We start from the raw sequence: 18,520 nt of genomic DNA on the forward strand, positions 1-18,520 counted from the left end.
TTAAACAATTTTAAGGCAATGCTACCAAATACTAATTGAGTGTGTGTCAACTTCTGACCCACTGGGAATGTGATGAAAGAAATAAAAGCTTAAATAAATAGTATTCTGACATTTCACATTCTTAAAATAAAGTGGTGACCTAACTGACCTAAAACAGGGGATTTTTACTAGAATTAAATGTCAGGAATCATGAAAAACGGAGTTTACATGTACTTGGCTAAGGTGTCTGTAAATTTCTGACTTCAACTCTATGTTTTTATATACATTACCAGTCAGAAGTTTGGACTCACCTACTCATTCAAGGGTTTTTCTTTATTTGTACCATTTTCTCAATTGCAGAATAATAGTGAAGACATCAAAGCTATGAAATTATGGAATAACAAAAAAGGGGTTAAACAAATCAAAATAGATTTTAGATTCTTCAAAGTAGCCACCCTTTGCCTCTATGACAGCTTTGCACACTCTTGGCATCATCTCAACCAGCTTCACCTGGAATGATTTTCCAACAGTCTTGAAGGGTTCCCACATATGATGAGCACTTATTGGCTGCTTTTCCTTCACTCTGCGGTCCAACTCATCCCAAACCATCTTAACTGGATTGAGGTCAGGTGATTGTGGAGGCCAGTTCATCTGATGCAGGAGTCCATCACTCTCCTTCCTTGTCAAAAAGCCTTTACACAGCCTGGAAGTGTGCTGGGTCATTATGTTGTTAAAAAACAAATGATAGTCCCACTAAAGCCAAACCAAATGGGATGGCATATCGCTGCAGAATGCTGTGGTAGCCATGCTCATTAAGTGGGCCTTGATTTCTAAATAAACCAATCATCAGCAGTGTAACCAGCAAAGCACCCCCCTATCGTCACACCTCCTCCTCCATGCTTCATGGTGAGAACCACACGCGCAGCGATCATCTGTTCACCTACTCTGTGTCTCACAAAGACACTGCGGTTGGAACCAAAAATCTCAAATTTAGCGCCATGATGTACACCTCTTTGTACACTCATCAGACCAAAGGACAGATTTCCGGTGGTCTCATGTCCATTGCTTGTGTTTCTTGGCCCAAGCAAGGCTCTACTTATTATTGGTGTCCTTTAGTAGTAGTTTCTTTGCAGCAATTTGACCATGAAGGCCCGATTCACCCAGTCTCCTCTGAACAGTTGATGTTGAGATTTGTCTGTTACTTGAACTCTGAAGCATTTATTTGGGCTGCAATTTCTGAGGCTGGTAACTCTAATGAACTTTTCCTCTGTAACTCTGGGTCTTCCTTTCCTGTTGCGGTCCTCATGAGAGCCAGTTTCATCATAGCGCTACACTTGAAGAAACATTGAAAGTTCTTGACATTTTCCAGATTGACTCACCTTCATGATGGACTGTCGTTTCTCTGCTCATTTGAGTTGTTCTTGCCGTAATATGGACTTGGACTTTTACCAAATAGGGCTATCTTCTGTATACCTCCCCTACCTTGTCATAACACAACTGATTATCTCAAACACATTGAGGAAAGAAATTCCACAAATTAACAAAACACACCTGTTAATTGAAATGCATTCCAGGTGACTACCTCATGAAGCTGGTTGAGAGAATGCCAGGAGTGTGCAAAGCTGTCATCGAGTCAAAGGTTGGCTACTTTGAAGAATCTCAAATATATTTTTATTTGTTTAACACTTTCTTTGGGAACTACCTGATTCCATATGTGTTATTTCATAGTTTTGATGTCTTCACTATATTATTCTACAATGTAGAAAATAGTCAAAATAAAGAAAAACCCTGGAATGAGTAGGTATGTCCGAACTTTTGACTGGTACTGTATGTGCATATATAATTATCATAATTTTATTTGGATACAGCCAATAAAGTGTCTTATAAGCCCATGTGGGCTGGGAATCAGGGAGATGCATGACATTAATGTAAAATCAATCAAATAATCATTCATACAATAACAGACCCTTTAGTGACGCCAAATTTTACACTAGTTAAGGGGGTGGAGTCATCATTGAATAGAACGAATTGGAGTCTGTCGAACAAGTAAGAGCGAAAGCAAGAGAGCACCCGACCTCGAAGACCTACATTTGTCTCTAGGCGTCTGAGAAGAATATGATGGTCAATAGTATCACATACTGCACTTAGAGGGAGACACATGAGTATAGAGAGAGATGCTCATTTGTATGTTTTATAAGTGCGGGTTCAGTGCTGTGGCGACTGATAGGTTTCATTGACAGAATTGGAGTTTAGAAAATCTGTAAACTGCTGGGCTAGGGTATGGTTATGCTGTGACTGATATCTGGTTGTCTGTCCTTGCAAAGTGACCTGCGAGGAAATGCCTTTGAGTGTGACTGCCGTGCGAAGTGGCTGATGATGTGGCTGAAGAGCACCAATGCCACGGTTTCCGATGTAATTTGTGCCGGACCCAAGGACATGAAGGACAAGCGACTGAACGACATGGCCAGCCTGCACAATGAATGCATCTCCACTGGTGAGGGAGCTGACTAATTGCAGTGGTAGAAAAAGTATCCAATTATCATACTTGAGAAAAAGTACGAGAAAATTGCTTATATTAAGCAAACCCGAACGGCACTATTTTAATAAAAAATATATATTTACAGATAGGCAGGGGCATATTCCAACACGTGTGTTTAATGAATCCGCCAGATGAGAGGCAGTAGGGATGACTAGAGATGTTCTTTTGATAAGTGTGTGAATTGGACCATTTTCCTGTCCCACTAAGCATTGAAAAGGACCATTTTCCTGTCCCGCTAAGCATTGAAAATGTAACGTGTACTTTTGGGTGTCAGGGAAAATGTTTGGATTAAAAAGTACATCATTTTCTTTAGGAATGTAGTGAAGTAAAAGTTGTTAAAAATATAAATGGTAAAGTACAGATACCTCAAAAAACTACTTAAGTAAAAAAATATAATATAAAAGTATTACTTAAGTATTTTACACCACTGCTAATTGCCATGGTCTTACTTGAGCCCTCCATCATAAGGCCTACTTAACATAAACTCATTACAATGATAATATAATTTATAAGAGTTGCCATAAACTATGAGAAGCATATTATGCATAACCATAGTAGCACTTTGCAGGTTATGAGGAAATTCTCAAAACAACTGATGACAACAGTTTACCTGACAAGACTGAATTCAAACATTACAGTTTTGAATTTATGTGCAATTTACTTTTATTGTTGCCTGACGACTAAATTTAATATAGCTGCTCTATCGATCGCTACAGACAGGACATTGTCTGAATCTGTCATCCTAGAAGTCGTTTGTGTGACTTCAAAATGAGGGGCGTTCTACAAAACAAAATCATCAGTGATAGGATAACGAGCAACAGTTGATCCAGTGTTTGGGTTTTTCATCACTGGTTATTTGGATAAATCACAATTCTGCAGGTGTTAGCATCTTTCAAATTTCAGAAGGGGAGGGGACATTCAGCCAGTAACGTGCAAAGTAAGAGGGTGTAGCTCCTCGTTCCAGTTCCGCTTCTCATACTAGCATCTCTTCATATCTTAACACGTGTGGACCCAGAACTTAATTGAGAAGTTAACCAATTATGTGAAACTTTAGTTCAAGATTAGTTTACACTACACAACATGTTTTATTACAAATCATACTAATGCTAAGATTGCTCACTCTCCACAGATTTTATCCACCATCAGTCGGTGCCATCAGAGTCTCTGTCTGTGGACACATTCTCTTATAAAAATGACGTCTATGTGGCCATCGCTGCACCCAACACAGAGAGTTGTATGGTTTTACAGTGGGACCACATTGAGATGAACTTCAGGACTTATGACAATATCACAGGTATTTGGTAACATCTTATGTCACTGAGGCTGACATATTCCTATCTCAAACACACTTGTTGTGGGCAAGCACACAGGAACATTTCAAATAGACAGGATGAGTGAAATTATTATTTGCAGCACGATTTATGTTTTAACTTATTTTTTTAATGGGAAGGATGTTTAATTTAACCAGAGTGTTAGTATACATGCAGATACCTTGTGACACTGTACACACAAAGCTTTATTGAGCTCCAGTATCATATTTCCCATTTTTTTAAACATTACAAATGTGTTTACTGATAACGTGTGTGTTGGCGAGAGGAAAATGCTGCCCTGAATGTCAGGTGACAAGATCACTGCTTAAATATTGGTGAGTATTTATATGGGGATGAGGTAGTTGGGTGGGCTATTTACAGATGGGCTGTGTACAGGTGCACGGATCGGTAAGCTGCTCTGACAGCTGATGCTTAAAGTTAGTGAAGGAGATGTAAGTCTCTAGCTTCAGTGATTTTTGCAGTTCGTTCCAAAGGTGGAAGGAAAGGTGGCCAAAGGTGGAGTTGGCTTTGGGGATGACCAGTAAAATACACCTGCTGGAGCACGTGCTACTGGTGGGTGTTGCTATGGTGACCAGTGAGTTGAGATAAGGCAGGGCTTTACCTAGCAAAGACATATAGATGACCTGGAGCCAGTGGGTTTGGCGACAAATATGAAGCGAGGGCCAGCCAACGAGAGCATAAAGGCCGCAGTGGTGGGTTGTATATGGGGCTTTGGTGACAAAACGGATGGCACTGTGATAGACTACATCCAATTTTCTGAGTAGAGTGTTGAAGGCTATTTTGTAGATGACATCGCCAAAGTCAAGGATTGGTAGGATAGTCAGTTTTACGAGGGCATGTTTAACAGCATGAATGAAGGATGCTTTGTTGCGATTTAATTTTGGATTGGAGATGCTTAATATGAGTCTGGAAGGAGAGTTTACAGTCTAACCAGACACCTAGGTATTTGTAGTTGTCCACATATGCTACGTCAGAACCGTCCAGAGTAGTGATGCTAGTCGGCCGGACAGGTGCGGGCAGCGATTGGTTGAAGAGCATGCATTTAGTATTACTAGTATTTAAGAGCAGTTGGAGGCCACGGAAGGAGTGTTGTAATTGCATTGAAGCTCATCTGGAGGTTTGTTAACACAGTGTCCAAAGAAGGGCCAGAACTATACAGAATGGTGTTGTCTGTGTAGAGGTGGATCAGAGAAGCACCAGCAGCGAGAGGGACGTCATTGATATATACAGTGATATACATAGAACATAAATCATATACATATACAGAGAACATAAATTGTGCTGCATATTTATCAGCAATCATTTTGTGGTTTATATCTAGTGCCGTTTCTATTCCTTAACCTTAATTAATATATTTCCAGTATTTTAAAGACTATCATTTGAATTTCTAAATGTGTCTATTCTTTGTCTCAAATCTTAGGCCAGTCAATCGTTGGGTGCAAATCGGTCATCATCCAGAACCAGGTCTTTGTCATAGTGGCCCAGCTCTTTGGTGGTTCTCACATATACAAGTTTGATGAAGACCAGAGCAGGTTCAGCAAGTTTCAGGATATTGAGGTATCCAAGATCTCCAAGCCCAACGACATTGAAGCTTTCCAGATTGCTGGCGAGTGGTTCTTTGTGATTGCCGATAGCTCAAAGGCGGGGCTCTCCACTCTCTACAAGTGGAACGACAAGGGCTTCTACTCCTATCAGTCCCTGCATGAGTGGTTCCGTGACACTGACGCTGAGTTTGTGGATCTGGATGGCAAGTCCCACCTCATCTTGGCCAGCCGCTCCCAGGTGCCTGTAATCTACCAGTGGAGCAGGAATGCCCAGACGTTTGCCCTGCAAGGAGAGATCCCCAACATGGAGGATGTGGTGGCCGTCAAGACCTTCAGAGTCAAGGAGGACCTCTACCTGGCCATGACGCGTTATATAGGTGACTCTAAGGTACTCCGCTGGAGTGGCAAACAGTTTATGGAGATCCAATCCCTGCCCTCACGAGGTGCTATGATTCTCCAGCCATTCTCCTTCAAAGAGCGCCACTATCTGGCCCTGGGCAGCGACTTTACCTTCTCACAGATCTACCTGTGGGACGCTGATAAGAAACTCTTTGAGCGCTTCAAAGAGGTGTACATCATGGCGCCACGTTCCTTTACCGTGGTATCCACCGACCGCCGGGACTTCATTTTCTCCTCCAGCTTCAAGGGCAATACACAGATCTTCGAGCATATCATCATCGACTTGAGCTTATGAGATTTCCAGGGCTTCAGCCCCTGCATCTTATGTCTTCCATTATAAACGTTGACATTTTTGTGGGGGAAAGGAGGGAGAAGGGTCCAAGAGGGAGAGGTAACTCAAGCAGCATTATCAAATATTTTTTCCTATTAAGCACCCCTTGTGTTTGTATACCATTTTTAAGTCGGTCATGTCCCTACTGTTCTATGGACTTTTACGCACAAGTACTCTCGGTTAACCCAGAACTAAAATCTCAAGTCATTTGGTCACCTCTGTGATTAAGTTGTGGATCTATACGTGGTAGTTACGATTTGCAAAGTCTTGCAAAAGAAAACTCTCAGCCAAGTCTTTTCCTTTTCCACAATGTACATTGCCTTATCAGCACAGGCGTTTTAGTGTTTTGTTTGTCCTGCTGCTGCGCCACCTAGCTATGAATAGTGATCACTCCCAACTGCTTTGTAGATATAGGGAAAAGTCGCAGCAGCACAAACCTTTAATAACAATATTATGTGACACAGAACCATTCTGTCCAGAACCCAGAACTATTAAACAATCATTAGCAGAACACATTTATGTTTGTATTTTGTTTATATCGTCTATATAACCAGTTTCACAAATATTTGGGGATTTACAAAAGTTTTCATTGCTCATATTTGTTCTTTATTCCACATGAATGTACAATTACTCAATACCCTAAACAAGTCCTTGCTGCAGAGTACAACTAGATATGTGTGTATTGATTGACTAAGGGCTATATTCAATCAGATCTACTTTAGCCAACAACCATATAGCTTTATTTTTGGGGCTGTGTCAGAGGTGGAACTGCGTTAGAGCTGTCAAATCCACAAGCGGCACATGGCATTATACCTAAAGCAGACATTGCCATTGGCTGCATGGGTTCACATTACGAGAAATCCCATGCAGCCTCGTTGACAAGTTCAAACACTGGAATGTGAGATGTAAACTAGAGCTCAATTAGGCTGATAGACATTTTTTTTTCATTTTAATGATTTTCAATTTGAGCATCATTATTTCTACAGTGTATATATAGCCTACACTTTCTCATTCTGAACTTCTAACGCAAGTAGGATGGTTGTGGCTTCGTAACAATGATCTGCTCATCTGCTCACCGATTTGACAGCTACAACGCAGTTACACCTCCGACACCTACAAAACATCAGGGTTTTGGCTGTTGCCGGTTAACTCTTGATCTGGTTGAGTCTATGCCTGAGGCATCATCATAGATATTGACTATGCTAGTTTGATTATTAAAAACAGTGACCAAATAAGTCAACATTAATGCTCTACAGATGTATTCTTTTGAAGAATAATGATACATATTAACATATTAACACATACTTTCTGACAGAAAGTATGATCGCATTCTCCCTCCATATTGCACAGCTTGTGCTTTGCTGGTCAGTCTCATGTACTAACTCATTGTTATCAACTCTGTGAAATTGTCTTAAATGGATCAAGCTCTGCCTCAAAACAGCAAAGTTACAGTTGGTGATCAGAGTTCAAATGAAAATGTATCATTTGTTTTGAAGAGAACACAGACACTATAATTGTATTGTAGTTTTTTTTACATACATTTCCCTGCCTCAAATGTAACATTTGCATAGTATATAATTTTACTGGTAGCGTATTTAACCACCATATGCCAATATTTGAGCCATACCTCCAACAATTCCTCTTCTAAAGAAACACATGTATGCTGCAGGGAACTGTCCACTGTAAACTCCTGTCTTGAGGACTAGTAAAAATTGCTTTTCATAGAAACATATATATGAATGTTCTCTGCATGTTGATAAATGAGGCCAACTAAGAGTATGTGTCTACTTTAGACTATAGGCTGCTAGAGGAAATTCCTGCACAGTCTGCAGGTTCTCAATTATCATTTCTGCACTAGCAGGTTGAAATATCCAGTATACAACTGTGCATAACCAGCTAGCATTAGTATGGTGGCTAAGTGTGACATGTTTGCCTATGGGAAATTCTAACAGCTGCTTAAATTGTTAGCTGAGTGTTAAACCAGACTTGTTCCTCTACATTAGCCTCTAATATGCTACATTGTAAGCATGGCCCCAATGAGTTCAGACAAGTTCATGTACTGCATGCAGGCATTATTGATAGGGTTGAGTAATTATTTTAGCAAAACACTGACCCTTCCAGCGTCACAGCTCTGTAAATAACTAGATGTCTGTCTATCAGACAATGGCATGTTTTATGCGTTTTATAGATTTAGTCAACCTATAACCTGAATATAGTCAAAAGACCAGGCCAAATTAATTAGAAGTTCAACAGTCACCGACAGAGATTTAGCATTGTAAAGTATTTTTTTGCGTGATTTCCCACAGCAATTGTTTATGCCTAAAATTTTGATCTGTGATGTTCTTGCATGAACAGATGACTTGTGTAGGTAAATTATATTGATTAAATAGTAAATTAGAAAGTTGTACAGAATAATGCTGCCAATATTTTAACCAAAACTAGAAGGCATGAACACATCACTCCAATGTTATACTAATTTCACTGGCTGCTTGTAAAGTATCAGTCTAATTTTCAGATTTTACTCTTAACTTTTAAATCATTGCATGGCCTTGCCCAGTCTTATCTGACATGCTCATTCCATATAACCCAGGGAGAAAGCTCCGCTCCCAAGCTGGGCTGTTGACAATACCAGTAGAACTAAGGCCGGGAGCGGAGCATTCTCTCTATCAGAGACCCATAGCTATGGAGTGACTTACCCTGTTAGGTAAGAGGGACAGACACAATTGAGGTTTTTAAATCACACTTGAAAACCCACATTTTTACTTTGCCTTTAAAATATGATTTTGTTGTTATTTTAGCATCCTTTTTTCCTTCATTTTTTTCTTAGTCTTTTTTTGCCTCCGTTTAAAAAAATCTCTTACCTTTTATTTTTTTTACTGTAATATGTGTTGTGATTTTAAATGCACTTCAAATAAAGTTTGATTTGATAAACGGTGTTACTATACAATGTATTCAACTTTCTTGACTGACACATGATCACAGAAAATTCAAAGCTGAGCAATGGGGGGTGACATTCGGACTGACAGGTATTGGTAAAAAAAACATACCAAGCATCGGTTTATTATTTGCAATAATATTCATGCGCTGACGACCTGGAAATTTCTAGCACATGCTTAATCAGATGACACTCATAGGACTTCATGTTACACAATACATGTATGTTTTGTTTGATAAAGTTCATATTTATATTAAAACAAAATCTCACTATACATTGGTGCGTTACTTTCACTAGTTCCAAAAACATCCAGTGATATTGCAGAGAGCCACATCATTTTACAGAAATACTCATTATAAATGTTGATAAATACAATTGTTAGACATGGAAATATAGATATACCTCTCCTTAATGCAACCGCTGTGTCAGATTTCAAAACTTTAAGGAAAAAGCAAACCATGCAATAATCTGAGACGGCACTCGGAAAATAAAATACAATTATCCGCCATGTTGGAGTCAACAGAAATCAGAATGCACTCCCAGGAATCCTAGTTCTACAATAAATGCTTGATTTGTTCGATTATGTCCAAGTAGCTACTTATATTAGCGCGTTTAGTACACAAATTCAAACGCTCGTGCAGGTCCTTCTGAACGTCAGACGAAAACTTCAAAATGTTATATTACAGGTCGAAGAAACTTGTGATTCTATACTTAGTTTGAATCTTTAGGATGTTATCATAAATATTCAATAACGTTCCAACCGGAGAATTCCATTGTCTGTAGGAACGCCATGGAATGCAGGTCACTATCATGTGAAATGTGCGTGACCAGGACCTGTCTCTCTGCCAGACCACTGACTCAGAGCTCCCATCCTTCTCCACAACACAGTAGAAGCCTCATTCAAGTTTCTAAAGACTGTTGACATCTAGTGGAAGCCCTAGGAAGTGCAACTTTATCCAAATCCCACTGTGTATTCGATAGGGGCTGGGTTGAAAATGGACCAACCTCAGATTTCCCACTTCCTGTTTGGATTTCTTCTCAGGTTTTTGCCTGCCATATGAGTTCTGTTATACTAAAACAAAATGTATTTCACTTGCTGTGCTGTTTCGTTCAGTCGTTTCATTCTCAACCAGCATTTCTGTGGAATGCTGTTTGCGTCTTGGCATGTAAAAAAAAATACATGTCAAATAAGCTTGTTGACCAATCAGGACCTGAATATGACTGCAGGTCACATAACTAATGTGTTCATAATTTTTTTTACGTAGTTATTACACATTGGTCACAACGATTCATTGATACGTAGGATTTGATGCTGGTAAAGTAGTCTCGGGCACCTAGTGCCGGTCATAAAAAAAAAGAGGCTAGCTAGCTCATGGATGCAAACAATGTTCGTCCCCAAAAACATAGCAAAATTACCATCTGTAGCTATAGTCAGCTATATAGTGAGATGCCATCTAAAATAACCTTAATTAAGACAGTTCATATTTGATTAATGGTCGAACCCAGCTATGTGAAGCTAGCCGCAATAACAATTAGACACAATAGTGGACTTTGCGGTTAGCCTTCAAAATAAGTGTCATAGACAGTCATGCAAATGAATACAAATAGTAGAATTATGCCATAATTGGATAGATCATGCTAAACGAGGTTGGAATGTTATAAAATCAACAGAAGACAATTTGTTAATTTGACGTTAATCACACTGGATGTATTATACTTAAGAATTGCATTGGGGGCATACTTATTTCACTGTACAACTTTACCTATGGATTGTGGATCAATGACATGGGGTATCAGTCTACTCAAATGACATTGTAACTCTTATTGAGGGACTGTGAATTGAGCCACATTTGTCAACCTATGTGTATTGTACACTTCCAGAGGAAAAACAATACTGTGTGGATGTTTGAGTCTGAAGAGGACGTTTTGAAACAATACATTGGGTATTGAGCAGACTGATACACCATTTTATTGATCCCCAATCCTTAGGTAAAGCTGTTACAGTGCAATATGAATGTCAATACACACAATAGGCTGACTGGGGAGATTTCACAGTCATAGTCCCGCGGTAAGAGCTACAACGCTAATATTTGCGTAAACTCTTCACAGTTGTGTTCTGTGGGTGTCACTGAGTAGACTGATACACAATTTCATCTATTCTATATATGGCATGATTCCACCAATTGTAACCTGCATCACTTTCAAAGACGGTACCTTTATTTTGAAGGCAAACTGCAAATTCCACTATTGTGCCTAATCTAGCTTCACAACACATAACCCGATCCGGTCGAGCCTCATTAGCCAGATGAAGCTATCTGGCTGCTTATAACGTTAGTTTTGGGCAACAGGGTTAAGTAGCTGGCAAGCTATTTATTTTCATGAACTGAAGTTCAATTTCAATAGGCCAACCTAGCTAATGCTTACAAGGATTCCTAAATCACTGCTAAGAATAGTGTAAATGACTGCAGTTTCTACTAGTCATTGTTTCAGGCTGGTTGTATTGGTGCTAGCTACCTACCCCAGAAGTTGCGGTCGCACAAATAATGTTTTATTACCAACGGGGTATTGTAAACACATCGTGGCCGGTGTTTGCAGACTTTTTTGTACAGCTTTGACAGTGCTACTGATAGTAGTGGTGGCGCTTAGCTTGCACTTGCAAATTAAGAACACACAACATTCTATAATAGAATGGTTTTATTTGAGGTGTTAAATTAAAAGCTTATTTAACACGTCAAATAACACTTTTTGACATGCAAAGACCCAAACGGCGTTCCATAGTATGTCGAGAAGCTAATGGCAGTGACGCTATTACTGTGTAACTCCGGCACTTGGTAACAGTGTGTACCGGTGCTCGACCAGTCGTGAAAGCCAACATCACCCACGACAGAGAACGGTTGATTGGCAATGAATTCCATTTTCTTGGCATTAATGGATTTTGCCTTTGAGTTGTCTTGCCGAAATGCTCTTAATCTTTCAAATGACTGCTCGGCTTGTTGAATGCTCGATCCACACAGCAGACATTGTGGGCTCGGTTAGGAATGCTGTGTCGCTTAAAAGTTGAAGTGGCGTCATTACGTCATGTACCTACGTTATATAGGTATGCATGTCAGCTTTGACATTTGGTTTTTCACATCCGTGTTAAACTAGACATCGTGCCGATACTGATGTTGGCATTTTTAGCGAATATCGTCCGATTCCGATATCGTGCATCCCTAAATTGAACTAACAAAAATATTAACGCAACATGTAAAGTGTTGGTTCCATATTTCATGAGCTGAAATAAAGATGCCAGATATTTTCCATATGCACTAAAAGCTTTTCTCTCAAAAGTTGTGCACAAATTTGTTTACTTCCCTGTTAGTTTGGCATTTCTCCTTTGCCAAGATAATTCATCCACCTGACAGGTGTGACATATGAAGCTGATTAAACAGCATAATTATTACACAGGTGCACCTTTTGCTGAGGACAATAAAATGTGACAGATGTCTCAAGTTGAGGGAGTGTGCAGTTGGCATGCTGACTGCATGAATGTCTAACAGAGCTGTTGCCAGATAATTGAATGTTAATTTCTCTACCATAAGCCACCAACGTCGTTTTAAAGAATTTGGCTTGACATGGCTCCCAAGAGTGTGGGCCTATGCCCTCCCAGGCGATCCCATGGCTGTGCCCCTGCCCAGTCCATGTGAAATCCATAAATTATGGCCTAATGAGTTTTTCAATTGACAGATTTCCTTCTATGAACTGTAACTATGTCAAATCTTTGAAATTGTTGCGTTTGATTTTATACTGAACAAAAATAACATTTAATGTGTAGTGTGTGTGCACTGCCGTGCTTGAGCATGTTTTCCCACTGGCTTATCACCCTTGAGAATCAGAGGGTCCTGTTAGTTCACTATTTAAGCAGCAGTTCCTCCACAGTTTATTGACACAGCCTGCCAGAGTGAGTAGGATAATCGTGTCCCAGATATGGTATTCCTTCACCCTCCTAATGGTTCTCTCTGCTAGCAATCTCAGATTTGCAATGGCTTGCGTTCGCTTGGTGTCTTTCCATGTTAGCCAAGTTGCTCTTTTGAATGGGGGAATGATGAGCGTTGACCCCACATCTGACAGCATCTTCTCTGTGATGAACCCCTTGTCTACCATGAGTCCATCACCAGGATCAAAGAGCTCAAGGATTCCAGATTAGACGTGTGATCTGATCAGAGATGGACCCAGTGAAAACCTGGATACAAAGGTGATGGCTCCACAAGGTGCATTTCCAATCGGGCCCTTAAAGGTGGTGTGTTTTTTGTAAGATTAAAAGGTCTCCAACTGTACTGTCAGAGAGTTGGGGTTTGCTCAGCTCTGTGCAGTCCATGATAACTGGAGTACAACTTTGAACATGTCAGGCATGCTTGCCTGCACCTGCTCTCTGGACATCCAAATGGGTACAGAGTACAAGACAAGATACAGGTAGTTGGTCCAGTTTATTATAATGCAGCTTACTGTTCAGACACTCACGCAAAATATGTCCGCCTACACCTTCTCCCTTCAGCCCAGCAGCTACTCGACAGCAGTAAAGAAAAAAACTTGTCAATGAGCGGCAGCTTCCTCTTGGGCCTTGGTGTTGCGCTTCCCATTCCAGCCTTCTGGGCCTTGGACTAGTAGATTAACCTGGAGGCAGAGGTGGCAATGGACTCCCAGAACACCATGAAGACCTGAGTGGAACCGGTTATAGATGCACAGAATCTTGGCAGCTGGAGATGGTGAACAGAGCGCTGTTGGACTTGTAGCTCTAGATCCTTGATTCAATCCAGTGGAGCATCCAACACACCCATAGAAAAGAAAGGGGGTAATTTATATGGCAAAATTGTACTATTATTCTGTTAGATTATCAGTATCATGACACAGTAAACCAACTCTAACTTAGTCTAGTTCTCAGGACAAACGTAATCAAGTATGTTATGGTAGTGCTATTTGGTTTAAGAAAATGTTGGTCAAAACTAAGGGGATGGTGGCTTAAGTTGAAGAGCAGAGTGGGAGAACATAGAGCATGCAAGCTGGCTAGCGAGTTAGTAGTTTTGTTATGTCAAAAGCTGAATACTCGGTGCTGTTGTTAGCAACCGGAACATAAACAACGCCGCTTTGCTGAACTTCCGTTCTACAAACCCGGAAGCGTGAAAGAATCCTATATGTAACTTTTTGGGAGACCTGACCAAATTCACATAGTAAGTTAGTGAGTTATAGATCTTTCATTCTCATTGAAAGCAAGTCTAAGAAGCGATAGATATGTTCTATGTGCGCTATTTCTATGCTTCCCGTTCTTAAGTTTTGTTTTTGCGTCTCACTTTTGGTTTTGTATATCAGCTGACAATACAATATTTTTGATTATGAAAAAGATACAGTGCATTCGGAAGGTACTCCTTCACTTTTTCCAAATGTTGTTACGTCACATCTTTAATCTAACATTTATTAAATAAATGTTTTTCCTCATCAATCTACACGCAATACACCATAATGACAAAGCAATGTAATAGAATAAAAAACAGATCCAGTTTCCATTGATCATCCTTGAGCTGTTTCAACAACTTGATTGGAGTCGACCTCTGGTAAACTGATTGGACATGATTTGGAACGGCACGCACCTGTCGACAGTCTCCCCCCTCATCAATCTACACACAATATCTCATAATGACAAAGCAAAAACAGGTTTTTAGAATTTAGAAACTTAAATATCACATTTACATAAGTATTCAGACCCTTTACTCAAATCAAAGTTTATTTGTATCGTGCGCCTAATACAACAGGTGTAGACGCTTACGTACGTACAGGCACTAACCATTAGTGCAAAAAAGGTAGTAGATGAACAATCGGTAAGTAAAGAAATAAAACAGTAAAAAGACAGGCTAAATACAGTAGTGAGGCTGATTGAGGTAGTATGTACATGTAGATATGGCTTTTTTTATTTATTTAGACTAGTTGAGAACAAGTTCTCATTTGCAACTGCAACCTGGCCAAGATTTTTTACCTTTATTTAACTAGGCAAGTCAGTTAAGAACAAATTCTTATCTTCAATGACAGCCTAGGAACAGTGGGTTAACTGCCTGTTCAGATTTGTACCTTGTCAGCTTGGGGGTTTGAACTTGCAACCTTCCGGTTACTAGTCCAACCCTCTAACCACTATATATATATATATATATGTTTATTCCATGTTATGCTTTATATATATATAACATATATATATATATAAGCATAACATGGAATAAACAAAACATACAGTCAATAATACAGTAGATAAATAAGTTGATATACAATGTGAGCAAATGAGGTGAGATAAGGGAGGTAAAGGCAAAAAAAGGCCATGGTGGCAAGGTAAATACAATATAGCAAGTAAAACACTGGAATGGTAGATTTGCAGTGGAAGAATGTGCAAAGTAGAAATAGAAATAATGGGGTGCAAAGGAGCAAGTACAGTAGGGAAAGAGGTATTTGTTTGGGCTAAATTATAGATGGGCTATGTACAGGTGCAGTAATCTGTGAGCTGCTCTGACAGCTGGTGCTTAAAGCTAGTGAGGGAGATAAGTATTTCCAGCTTCAGAGATTTTTGCAGTTCGTCCAGTCATTGGCAGCAGAGAACTGGAAGGAAAGACAACCAAAGGAGAAATTGGCTTTGGGGGTGACTAGTGAGAGATATACCTTGTGGAGCATGTGCTACGAGTGGGTGCTGCTATTGTGACCAGTGAGCTGACATAAAGGGGGGCTTTACCTAGCAGAGTCTTGTAGATAACCTATAGCCAGTGTGTTTGGCGACGAGTATGAAGCGAGGGCCAATCAACGAGAACATACAGGTCGCAATGGTGGGTAGTGTATGGGGCTTTGGTGACAAAACGGATGGCACTGTGATAGACTGCATCCAGTTTGTTGAGTAGAGTGTTGGAGGCTATTTTATAGATAACATCACCGAAGTCGAGGATCGGTAGGATGGTCAGTTTTACAAGGGTATGTTTTGGCACCTTGAGTGAAGGATGCTTTCTTGCGATATAGGAAGCCGATTCTAGATTTAATTTTGGATTGGAGATGCTTAATGCGAGTCTAGAAGGAGAGCTAATAGTTTAACCAGACACCTAGGTATTTGTAGTTGTCCACGTATTCTAAGTCAGAGCCGTTCAGAGTAGTGATGTTGGACGGGCATGCAGGTGCGGGCAGTGATCGGTTGAATAGAATGCATTTATTTTTACTTGCGTTTAAGAGCAGTTAGAGGCCACGGAAGGAGAGTTGGATGGCATTTAAGCTCGTCTGGAGGTTAGTCAACACAGTGTCCAAAGAGGGGCCAGAAGTACACCGAATGGTGTCGTCTGCATAGAGGTGTATCAGAGAATCACCAGCAGCAAGAGCAACATCATTAATGTATACAGAGAAGAGAGTCGGCCTGAGGTTGAACCCTGTGGCACCCCCATAGAGACTACATGAGGTCTGGACAACAGGCACTCCGATTTGACACGCTGAACTCTATCAGAGAAGTAGCTGGTAAACCAGGCAAGGCAATCATTTGAGAAACCAAGGCTATTGAGTCTGCCAATAAGAATGTGGTGATTGACAGAGTCGAAAGATTTGGCCAGGTCAATGAATACAACTGCGCAGTAATGTCTCTTATCGATGGCGTTTATGATGTCGTTTAGGACCTTGAGGGTGGCTGAGGTGCACCCATGACTAGCTCTGAAACCAGATTGTATAGCGGAGAAGGTACGGTGGGATTCGAAATGGTCGGTAATCTGTTTAACTTGGACTTCGAATACCTTTAGAAAGACAGGGTAGGATAGATATAGGTCTGTAGCAGTTTGGGTCTAGAGTGTCACCCCCTTTGAAGAGGGGGATGACCGCGGCAGCTTTCCAATCTTTGGGAATCTCAGACGATACGAGAGGTTGAACAGGCTAGTAATAGGGGTTGCAACAATTTCGGCAGATAATTTCAGAAAGATAGGGTCCAGATTGTCTAGCCCGGCTGATTTGTAGGGGTCCAGATTTTGCAGCTCTTTCAGAACATCCTCTATCTGGATTTAGGTGAAGGAGAAATGGTGAGGGCTTTGAGGGGTTGCTGTGGAGAGGGCCGGTCAGTTGACCGGGGTAGGGGTGGCCAGGTGGAAAGCATGGCCAGCCGTAGAGAAATGCTTATTGAAATTCTCAATTATAGTGGATTTATCGGTGGTGACAGTGTTTCATAGCCTCAGAGCAGTGCACAGCTGGGAGGTGCTCTTATTCTCCATGGACTTTACAGTGTCCCAGAACTTTTTGGAGTTAGTACTACAGGATGAAAATTTCTGTTTGAAAAAGCTAGCCTTAGTTTTTCTAACTGCCTGTGTATATTTGTTCCTAACTTCCCTGAAAAGTTCCTAGCACCAGCAGAGCGAGCCTCCCTCTTTTGTGCAAGGGAAGTAAGTTGGGATAAACTGAAAGTATACAGCTTGGCATTCAGGCCAAATTGTTCAATCTTGGTTTCACCAGACCAGAGAATCTTGTTTTCTCATGGTCAGAGTCCTTAAGGTGCCTTTTGTCAAACTCCAAGCGGGCTGTCATATGCCTTTTACTGAGGAGTGGCTTCCTTCTGGGAACTCTACCATAAAGGCCTGATTGGTATAGTGCTACATAGGTAGTTGTCTTTCTTGAATGTTCTCCCGTCTCCACAGAGGAACTCTGGAGCTCTGTAATAGTGGCCATCGGGTGCTTGGTCACTTCTCTGACCAAGGCCCTTCTGCCCTGATTGCTCAGTTTGGCCAAGCGACCAGCTCTAGGAAGAGTCTTGGTTGTTCCAAACATTTTAGAATGATGGAGGCCACTGACTTCTAAATTCCTTCGACTTCATGACATGCACTGTCAACTGTGGGACCTTATATACACAGGTGTGTGCCTTTCCAAGTCAATATCAAGTCTCATAACAAAGGGGATGAATACTTATGTAAATAAGGTATTTCTGTATATTATTTGTAATAAATTAGAAAAAAATTCAAACAAACTGTTTTCACTTTGTCATTATGGGTATTCTGTGTAGATTGATTACTTTTTTATTTATTTAATCAATTTTAGAATATGGCTGTCATGTAACAAAATGTGGAAGAAGTCAAGGGGTCTGAATACCTTCCGAATGCACTGTGTATACGGTCCCAAAGTGGACAGTGCATGTCAGAGCAAAAACTAAGCCACGAGGTCGAAGGATATGTCCGTTGAGCTCCAAGACAGGATTGTGTCATGGTACAGATCTGGGGAAGGGTACCTAAAAAGTACTGTGTAAAGGGTCTGAATACTTATGTAAATGTGATATGCCTGTTTTTTTTTTATATAAATGTGCAAACATTTATAACACCTGTTTTTGCTTTGTCATTATGGGGTATTGTGTGTATTTTTAGGGGGGAAAAAACAATTTAATCAATTTTAGAATAAGGCTGTAACATAACAAAATATGGAAAAAGTCAAGGGGTCTGAATAATT

General features: G+C 40.4%; 1 protein-coding gene across 1 annotated transcript in view; it reads left to right on the top strand.

Annotated features, from left to right (window-relative positions):
• Positions 1–9,064, top strand: part of lgi2a (leucine-rich repeat LGI family, member 2a) — a 31,847-nt gene extending 22,783 nt beyond the window's left edge. Inside the window, exons 6-8 of the mRNA XM_064940091.1 lie at positions 2,304–2,473; positions 3,648–3,812; positions 5,270–9,064. Of these exons, the coding sequence (XP_064796163.1) occupies positions 2,304–2,473; positions 3,648–3,812; positions 5,270–6,087 (1,153 nt within the window). The 3' untranslated portion in view covers positions 6,088–9,064. The remainder of the gene's footprint in view (positions 1–2,303; positions 2,474–3,647; positions 3,813–5,269) is intronic.
• The last annotated feature ends 9,456 nt before the right edge of the window (positions 9,065–18,520 follow it).

The sequence above is a fragment of the Oncorhynchus masou genome, chromosome 27 (assembly GCF_036934945.1).
Source record: "Oncorhynchus masou masou isolate Uvic2021 chromosome 27, UVic_Omas_1.1, whole genome shotgun sequence".
Taxonomy (NCBI): Eukaryota; Metazoa; Chordata; class Actinopteri; order Salmoniformes; family Salmonidae; genus Oncorhynchus; species Oncorhynchus masou.